Source organism: Miniopterus schreibersii (assembly GCF_964146895.1).
Source record: "Miniopterus schreibersii genome assembly, chromosome: 10".
In the NCBI taxonomy this organism is placed as follows: Eukaryota; Metazoa; Chordata; class Mammalia; order Chiroptera; family Miniopteridae; genus Miniopterus; species Miniopterus schreibersii.
This window is the reverse complement of record NC_138110.1, coordinates 33,417,272-33,428,007: the sequence shown is the minus strand read 5'-3', so window position 1 is coordinate 33,428,007 and position 10,736 is coordinate 33,417,272. Positions and strand designations below refer to the sequence as shown.

The window sequence follows — 10,736 nt, the reverse complement described above, 5'->3', positions numbered from 1 at the left end:
CCCTATAATTGTAAGTATAATAGTTTTGCTTATATGAATTAATGCTTTAAAAAATCCTCACTCTTAACATTAGCAAGTGTTTTGCCTCATAAAGAACAACTTTGAAAATGACTGAATATTTTCTAACATCCACTGAAATGGAAAGCTTATAATTTTCTACTGTGATCTGTGTGTCTGGCTATGAGCATGAGCCAGACAGTCCTCTTTGAATAACATAAGCTTACATCCAGACCACACTTCCTTTTTAATATGGGAAGAAGCTAAACAACCTATGAATAGAACATAGGGTGAAAAGCTCCTATCAATGGTATAATTCTCCACACTTCCCATTGTGTTAAATGAAGGTTTTTCACTAAAAACCTTCAGTGAAGGAGTGAATCTTCCCTGTCCTACAGGGAGCTGCATTTCAGCTGGGAGAAGGGTGTGTCCCTTAGCTTTTACCTGGGAGCAATGATGATCTTGTCAAGCATTTTAGTGAGGCCAGCCCAAGTTTTTAGGGTGGGGATCTAGACTGGTTATACGTACCTTCAGTCCTTCTCCCAGCAAAGGCAGAAACACCTCAAAGCCTGCCTGTACGAACATCTACTGGGAAATTATTTTAATCAGACACCAGCTGAGTGGGGGAAAGAAAAAGAACAGAAGGACAAACAACATTCCCTTGGTCCTGGATGTAAGAGAGCTCAGCAGCGATGGACTGGCGCTTCAGAGCAGCTGCAGTGCTATTCATTTTTCTGGTAAGTGGATTCTGTTAAAAACCCTTCAAGATTGTTCTCATTGTAAACAAGTGAGAATTTTTTAGAAAATGTTACTTTGTGTTATTTCTAACCTAAACCCATCAAAAGTTTATGTTAATGACAAGGTGATTTTACGAACTAGGTTTTTAAATAGTGTTTCTCTCTTTAATTGAAGACTCAAGATCATATGAATGCATCAGTGTCAACTCATCATATGACATCTCTGACATCGAAGTCATTGCTAAGTCATTCTGGGAAAATACTGAGTTTAGGGAAGTCATCTCACTACTTAATAGCACTTTGTTGTTCAAATTCTCTTTTGCAGTTGGGCTTTTAAAGTAATATCACAGGTGTATCCTGATTTTTAATGTAAACATTTTTTCATTCTTTTGGTATCTTTCTTGGTAGATTTTCTACAATTTTTAAAACATAAAAGTAGGACCCATATAAATTAAAATCAAAGCAGCCTGTGACTGGCCTCACTATAGAAATAACCTCATCAGCTCCCTGTCTCTGGGATGCATATCACTAATATGGAGAGCCCTACACCGCTAAACTGTGATTTTATTTAAAACAATATTTTTATTTCAAAAAAATGGCAGTATGGGAGATTTGTAAATGACATAGTAGGTGAAGAAGGGCTATAATTAAAAAATAAGTATAATTATTACATTACTAGTTCTTGCTAATGGAAAATCCCTAATGACTAGGATATATAAGTTGTACATTGGTGATCAGACAAATGTAATGAAATGTTTTTTCATTGTCCCTTTAGACATTATTAGTTTTCTCTTTTTAAAGGTAATACTAAGTACAGCACCAATGCGTTACATCAATTTCACTTATGTATCGCAGTCTCTCTAACAGTAAGGTTAATGTAGCCCAAAGAGTCAAGTGCCAGTTAAATCGCGATCCAATTTGGCAGGATGTAGAGCACTGTGGTTTGTATTTGCTTCTACTTGCTTAATTTTTAAACTGGATTGTTGGGTTTCTTAATAACAAGTTAGATCTTTGACTCAAGGTATGCTGGTTAGTTTTAATTCAGTTTATTAATTAAGATATGTCACAACCAGTGGATTTAGTTGTAAATGAGCATCAATAATCTGGTAGCTTTAGTTCCAAGTTGCCCTTTAAACATGAGCTTATTCCATGGACTTTTTAATGGATCTTGAAGATTACTTGATATAATAACTCGGGATGTGTCAGGCATTAATGAGCGTTATGCAGTATATCATTGTGAAATAATAAAATACTTTTATTTTTGATCTATTAAGTCTTATTATAGTTAGAGTTGATTAAAGTTTATTAAGATGCTTATGTACATTAATTGAATCTATAGGACACCTTATTTCATTATTTTTATCATTTTTAAAAATTAATTACGTCCTATAAAATTTCTTTAAGTAGTCACTTTCCAATTAGTCATTCTTCAGTATAATGTATCATTTCATCAAAATCATGTATCCTTATTGAACTTTCTGTCTTTGTAGAGGTTTCCAGGCATATGCATTTTATTTTCTGAGCCTGGATAGGTTTCTTTTCTGTGGATTGTTTGTTTTTTTGTTTGTTTGTTGCCATATTTTACTTTGGAATCAATCATAAGTTTCTCATATGCCTTAAGAAAATGATTTCTCAAAGATCTTATTCTATGATGAATTAAAATGTTTCACTTTTACATTATTATAATATTTTTATAAAACATTTCACTTTCTAAGGTTTGGAAAAAAATCGCAATTTATTTTTACTACATATCTTACCAGATGATTTGGGTAAATGTCCTTTGGAGTTATGCAGTCCATTTTTGCTTTAAAATACTTTTTTTCCTGAAAATTAACTATCACTATAGCAAACTCTTCCACTCACCTTTCAGCTAGCCTCACTGTAAATATTTGCTTTTACAGAAAAAAAAAGAAAAGAAAAAAATTTATGTAAAGCCTTTATATTCTTCTCTGCTCAAAGCTGATGAGTGGATAACTGCATTAGGGAGCATAGTTGGACAATTTTGAATACCTTTAAGACATTTAAGCTGGCATCTTTAATGCAAATCCATCTGAGAACTAGGCAGCCATCTATTTGCAAGTATGTTGCGTAGTCTGCTCAATATACCTAAGGGCATAGACCATGTTCAAATTAGTGGGTTAGATCTAGAAGAACAAAAATGAAGAACCTGCTCTTACGTGACCAATATTGCCACGTGATTATTTCATTATTTAGACAAGGCTCTTGGACAGACAATAGCTTACACCTGCTATAATATAGCAAGCCAAATGTTATTGATTTTGCATTTATTTTTCTTTCTTTTTTGTTTCCATGAAATTCATGCATGGGAGGGGGTATTCTAGGCCAGAGAACAATGTTACCTATGCACCAAATATAAGAAGTCTCTGAGAATGGTTGTGACAATGGTATGAGGTATAGCATGGTCACCATGGGAAAGCAAAATAGTACCAGTAGAACTTTGATAGTTCTAATGATTTCTAAAGCTTACTTATAACTTTGTCAGGTCCAATGAGTCAAATCAATATACTTTCAGAATGTCTTTTTCTATAAAGTACAACTTCTGCAGCAAAGAACTCAAATAAATCTATCTTTAGTACCAAGAATGATCTACTTTCTTCAGTACATCATACTAGCCTAGCTTCTTCTCTTTCCATGGTTAATATTTCCTTTAAAAATACAAACAAACCTGTATCACCTGATAAACTAACTCCACACTTTGAACTTAGCTGAAATTATTTAATATTTAATCAGGAGTTTATCTGAGTATATATCCCAACACTCATGCAAAAATATGCAAAAAATAATACAGGAGTGGGCAAAAATAGGTTTACAGTTGTAAGTACATGAAACACAGTTTATTCTTGTATTATTATTTATTAATTATTGTATTCTTTATTTGTATTAGAACTGTAAATCTACTTTTGCCTAGCCCTGTATATACTTTATTACATACTTCATCAACTTATTTGAACAGGACATCTTAAATTCCCATAATTGTGTTTACTGATGGGTAACACAAGGGAAGGACTAATAAACTACTACAGACTAAACAGAAGAACAGCCAAAAAGGGGATTCTTTATGCTTTATTAAGCACATATTATAATGATATACATTATAGATATTAGTATTTCAGTAAAACATTTTATATAAAATGGAAGCAGCATTTCTGTTCACCTGTTTAGTACAATTTATAAATTGTATTTAAGCAAAATCATTTCCATGTACATGGTGCTCTAAACTGCAGATTTCATGACAGACTTAGGACCAGCATCTTCTTTCACCTTTATGAAAATGGAGTGTACACATTTATCATCATTTAATTGGTTTTTGTTGCCACACAGTAAAAACATTTTGCTTTGCCTGATTTAGGCAACAGAAAAACCTAAAGCACTGGAAAATGCTGCCTTGATAAATCTGAAGATTTGGCCCCCAAGGGACAGGATATACCTATTTAACAAGGCTCATGAATCTAGAAAAATAACACTATTGTCTATACCAAAGCACTTAATTTCTGGTAACTCTTTCTTCACTATATATTCTCCAAGGGCATCATTGCTGAATAACCCCATGTCCTAATAGGTATTGCCTAAGGTAGAAGTGGGAGGCACACTCAGTCCGCATTGCAGTTAGACTTACCACGCTCCCCTCAGCGAGGGAACACCCTTACAGAGTGCTGGGTCATGCCACCCCTGCCGATTACGCTCGGCATGCAAGTTCCTTTAATGGACTTAGACAGGTCAAAGTAGTTTAAATGCCATTGGCTACTGATCCTGCCCCTCAACTGGCCTATGAGAATAGAGTGCAGTCTTTTACATCTGTCTAATGTAAAACCACATTCCCACTAATTAATGGCTGCCTGTTGCTCATAAAACTACTTGACTGTAAGTTAGTTGAGGGCAGGTTCTGTCTGATTCACTTTGTATCTTTCATAGTGCTTTGCACCAATACAAGATTGATCAATAGATGTCTAGTCAAACAACATAGAGGCATCAGAAGGGAATTTTTGGATAATTTATATTTCCCTTTCCGCACACACTTCAAAAAATTGTCAAGGTATTAGACATGGAAATAATCATGTTGAGTTTCCCTAACACTTATTTTTATGATGTAGTATTACATTTTCTTTACATTTCATCTAAGGCTTATCATAATATTTTTAGGGCTTAAGTCATTTAAAGGTCTTAATCCAGAATTGGATGCACATAATACACATTCAATATATATTTGTCAAATTAGTAAATAAACCAATGAACAAATAAGAGAAATTGCCCTATCAAGAAGTCAACTCCAGACTGATAGCTTTTGTGCAAGTTATACACAGGAAAGATAAAAGAGGAGGTGTTTTTTTTTTAAAGAAGCAAATTATTATATTTTAGCTTTGTCTCAAGTTCATTCTTGTGATATCTATAACAGTTAACTACATTAGAATTTGATGCTTTAAAAAACTGTCAAATAACTGGAACTCCGCCTCACAATTATTAAATGCAAGAGGTTTTCCTTACAAAAATTTTAAATTACTACTTTCAAGACCATTTTTGTTACATGCAAAGAAATGTAAAATTCAATATTAAAATAAAAGAACTAAAAATGAGTATAATTAGAGAATCATTGAAATGAGCATGCAATTTTTATCCTGTGGTTGTCGGTTTTTGTTTTGGGGGGATTTTTTTTTATGTGTGGATTGGCTTCTAAAATAGAGATGTAGAGAAGCCTCACTGAGGATTCACTTCAAGTGAATTTTTCACTGCTCTCAGAATTTTTGGATTAAAAAGGGCTTCAGTCTCATATACAGATGAGGAAACTGAGGCACAGAATGGCTAAGTGACTTAACCCCAATGCCCATATCCAGTGGGCACGAGAGCTGAGATGTACTCAATGAACTTGACAACCTCTGTATTCTCAACTTTTTTCGGAATCCAAACGACTTCCCTGATTAAGAGAAAAATAACCTTACCCTTACTCTAGGGGCAAGGTCTGGGTCATCCAGTATGTCCTTCAATTTCCCTCTCTTAATCAATTGATTTTAATCTCCATCTTTCTACTCTTCCTTACCCTATGATTGCAAAGCTTCTCTTTCTACCTATCCCCCCTGCTCATCACAATACCTCCAGGAAATATTTTCTCAACCTCTCCTGTTTCAAACCAAAATCTCCTCCTCTCCTCTTTCTCTACTTTCAAAAATCCACGTCTCCCTCTCTCCAAATATCTCCTTGGACACTTTGTCTAATTCTACTATCACTTCTGCTTCCTATATCACCAAATTTCTTAAAAAAAGTGGCACCTTTATGTTCTCTCCCCCATCTTATTGCCCACTCCTCAACAGTTAGGGAGGCCTTGTTCCATCCAGCTGAAAGCATTCTCCTGAAGGTCACAGAAAACCTCAGGATTTTCTCAGGATCCACTCTGCTCACCTTTTTTTACATCATCTGACACATGTTCACACTACATCTCTCTCTCAGTTCTCCCATTCCTTTGACATCCGTGACATTGCATTATATTTTCCTCCTATTTCTTTGGCCACTTCTTTTCTATCTCTTTTGTTGTTTCTTGTTTATTGTCATTGTTCCCAGTTGTATAAGTGTAGGAATTCCCCTGGTTTCACCCTCGGCCACAGGCTGTTTCTTTGCGGTATTATCTGCTTTCGGGATTTCAAATTCTCCCATGATTTCGACCATCCCACCTCGGCAGGCGTCCCTCAAATCTGTGTCAGGCCTGAACTATTATTCATGGTGCTGACACATATTTTAATCGCTGAACATCTTCACAGGGCTTTTCTCTGGCATCTCACCCTGGATTTGTTGTAACCTGCTAAATTCTGCTTCTGCCTTGCTCCTGATCTCGTTTAAAACTGCCACCGCCTGAGATTCTTCCCTCTCTTCCCACCCATGTCCCGCTTGTTCTCAAACCCTGTCGATTTCAATCAGGCAGTTTCTCCCCTTTGATCTTCCCCAGTCTGTTCCCACCGCCACTGCTCCCCTTCATCCCTGGGCTGACGATGCAGAAACTCAGCTGCTCCTGGCCTCTCACCACTGCCTCTTCCCACCACTTCCATCAGTTGTCGTCAGTCATCTTTTAAATCCACAATTTTGACATCTCTTTCCCATGACCAAGAAACTTCAATACTTTCCTACTGCACACAGGGATTCGGTGTTAGAATTTGGAAGGTAACTGAGTATAATCTAGTGAACTCCTGTCACTTTACAAATGAGAAAACTAAAGCTCAGAGAACTTAGGAAGTACATTAAAAGTTTTCTGCCTGTACCAAATGCTCTTTTTATCCTGTTATTTTGCCTTTAAAGGTCAAAGAGTTGCTTTGTTTCGGAGATTCTTTTAGACTGAGCAAAAGACAACTTGGTTATGTCAACACAACATATTTTTAAGCAGACCTGGCAGTTTTTTAATTGCTTATCTAATTGAGTGCTGGACAGTATGGTGAAACCTCCTTGGTCTTCTGCCTAACTTGCCTCTCATGGGAAAAATAATGACCCAGCTTCGTAAAGTCAGGTTAGTCATCTGGCATAGTTCTCCAAAACAATCGGGGCACTGACCCTTCAGTGTGGTAAGGGAAGTGCAAGACAGATAATAGATGAATACACAGTCTGTAGCTGTGAAGAAATGGCTTCCAAACAGACAAATTAAGTATCCCCACATACCCATCCAACGTCCACAAACGAGAGGAGTAAGTGCTCATGAGTTCAAGGTAGCAAGAAGCACACAGCTGCATTAACATCATTTCATTTCTGCACCCAAGAGGGACTCTACAATAACATTTCAGTTACTTGTCCAAACCATTTGGGACCTTTCCTTTTCTTACCCCCCTTCCTAGTATTACTATTATTGTTGTTGTTGTTATTGTATATAAGCATTCCTAATCACAGGATAATATGAGATTAGATTAAAATCAGGATTTTTTTTTTTAATTCTCAAAATTGTAATGTCAGTTCTCTGTAGTATACTTCATTTAGTAATTTATGTAAAACAGGCTATCATGTACTTACTAGTAAAACTCACAACTCCAGCACAAATTTAGCCTGAATTGTGTTGGATTGTATTTAGTCATAAATTAATACCAAAATCTCAATTTCCTCATCTGTAAAATGAAAACAATTATAGTATTGACCACATGTACTTGAGAAGACTAAGTGCCTGTATTTCTCTAAACATCTTGTCTAGTACTTAGTTACCATTTAGTGAATTGTAATGGTGACATCGATATGATTAACATTAAATATATACCATGAGTATATAACTCCTATAATAAAAAACATTATCTTTTAAAACTACTCATATTAACCATAAATATAAATTTCTTGAATTATCAGTTACGGTGATTTTAAAAATATATGTACTTAGACACTAAAATTTTATTTTTAATTTAATGGTAAAATGAAAACCCACTATTTACTGTATTCTGAAATTACTATTATTAGTATTTTTTAAAATGCAAGCCATACTTTTATTTTATTAGTAATACAGATAAAGCCTGTTTGTAATAACAGTTTTCATACTTTACAGTTCTAAAAAAAATTCATGTAGAAGTTTAAAATGTCTTATTTAGGGAGAAATAAGGACCAAAGAGTCACACTGCATTTATTAATTCTAAGTGCAATTTAAAACTTAACAAATACAAACTCGCCTGCAAATCTACACCTAATTTTTTAGATATTTTACATGTCTTAAGTATGCTGATATATTAAACTTAATACATAAGTGTTTGTGTTTTTAGAAATGCCTTTGGTTTTAAGAGAAGAATAGGTTAAGTTACCCTGATTTAACACTGCCAATCATATGTAACAATCAGAGCCAGAGTTGAGCCGAAACTAGGCAGAGCTCTCCTTGACTAGCTCACTTAATTAATGCAGAAGAAAAGACTAATTGAAACTGCTTACCCAGCAGCTTGTCTCTACACTCCTGAAATTTCTTCTCCCTGCTGTGGAGAAATGCATTTATCTCATCTATTTTGTTCAGTGCAAACAGTGAAACATCAAACATGAGCTCATTCTTCCACAGAGAAAATTATTTGCTTTTATATTAGAACTTCATATTCTCATGTTTCAAAGCAAGTAAAAATTTATTATCTTAAGATTTTCAAGAATAATAGAAAATCATCCATTTAGAACTGGAATGTGAAGGAGTAAATATTTTGGAAGCTCTCTGGACACTTTCTGCTCTATATTCTTCCTTCACCCCAGGATACTTTTTTCCTATTTCCATCTCTGACTACTCAGATGTTAAAACTATAGTCAAAAGTTTTAGTATCATAATTTATTGTTGAACATCACAAAATACCTCCAGCTCTTCAGGCACAAAATTTAGTAATAGAACCAAGTTTCCAACCCTCGTTCCCACTGGTTTCTCACTTCAAATGTCCTAGCTCGTATGATTACAAGTATCTGCATAGGCTAAGAATAAAAAAGAGGTTAGAAAATAAAAATAATTTTAAAAGAAGAGCAAAAATGAAAAGTAAAAACTAAAAGGAAATGAATCCTTAGCATCATTATCAGAACTGAGAGATAAACCAGGTCCACCTGATTTCCAGACTGAGAAAATAATTTTAATAATTCGGATTTGTTTTATTTTTTAATGATTTGATAACATAAATTGTAAAGCATTTAGTTAAAAATTAACTATTGTGTTTGTCTTACTTTTTTATAGGTGGTGGTGGAAGTTTACAGTGAATTTCGAATTCAGGTAACATATAGCAAATTAATTTTTTTGAATTAAAAACAAAGAAAATGGTTTGGGAGTAAGAACTTATCCCTGTACCACCTCCCCCCCAAAAAGCATTCATCCTTATAAGTAAAGTTAATGTTGTACTAAAATTAATAGAGTATCAAAATTGCCAATCTTCCCAAATAAGCATCTTTTTTGACATTACAGTTACCCCTCCTACAAATTCTTTAGTGGGATGTGAATTATGGATAACCGTTAATAGATACAATTACTATACCTGCCTATTCCAGGTAAGAGATTATAGCGCTAAAAATGGCACCATCAAGTGGCACTCAATCCGAAGGCATAAGCGTGAGTGGATCAAGTTTGCTGCAGCCTGTCGGGAAGGTGAAGACAACTCAAAGAGGAACCCAATAGCCAAAGTGAGTGTCACCCCAAAACATGAAATAAAAAATAAAAAATGGTGAAGTTAAAGTTTCAAAAGAACCTGTCTTTTAAATATTTTATGAACATATCTCGCTGAGGAGTTATGATATAAAACAGAACGATAGTCATTCAGATTATGAAAACTGAAGCCATTAAAAAGATAAATTCAGACATTGAGACACTCAGGTAAACAGTTAAACATTGACTCATCTTACTGGTGAAATTAATACAAAGGCTCACGTGTTATCTCAAACTTTAGATTTTAAAAATATAGTGATTTAAGTAATGTGTTTAATCACTCAGCACATTTACAGGAGCTATTTTAATGTTTGCTCTTTCTGCCTCATAATCTATTAAAATTAAATTTTCCTACTTTTGGCTTGTTTATGAACTTTCACAATGTACCCTTTTTTAATAATCTTTTCCCTTTCACTTTCCCTTATATGCCTTTGTAAGCACACGCACACGCACATGCACACACAAAGAGGCACACTCAGAAACACATCCCCACACGCAGATTCACTCATATACAAATATATATACCTACACAGACACACATATAAACATAACAATTTCACATAGATACACATAGAGCTACTCTCCATATAGTACTTTACTTCAAAAAAGAGTCCTGGTTTCTACAACCATTTATTTGGGGTGGTCTCTTTACTTTTCTGCTAATACAGCCTCCCCATTTTTAGAATTAAGAGCTTTTACATAGAGTCAGATATCTTTTGTTACCTACATAAATCCACTCAATCTTCTAATTTAAATAGAAAGATCAAAGTTATATAATGACAACATTGGTCAACTCCTTACGAGATCAAGAAGTTCCCTATTCTAGACCTAGTGCTAGCACAGAGTCTGAAAATAATACAATCAAAGTGTAAATGTTGAATGAA

General features: G+C 34.6%; 1 protein-coding gene across 1 annotated transcript in view; it reads left to right on the top strand.

The window, feature by feature from the left end:
* Positions 1-557: 557 nt before the first annotated feature.
* DSG1 (desmoglein 1) overlaps positions 558-10,736 on the top strand; it is a 37,023-nt gene continuing 26,844 nt past the window's right edge. The window contains exons 1-3 of the mRNA XM_081148499.1: positions 558-734; positions 9,391-9,426; positions 9,699-9,830. Of these exons, the coding sequence (XP_081004625.1) occupies positions 690-734; positions 9,391-9,426; positions 9,699-9,830 (213 nt within the window). The 5' untranslated portion in view covers positions 558-689. The remainder of the gene's footprint in view (positions 735-9,390; positions 9,427-9,698; positions 9,831-10,736) is intronic.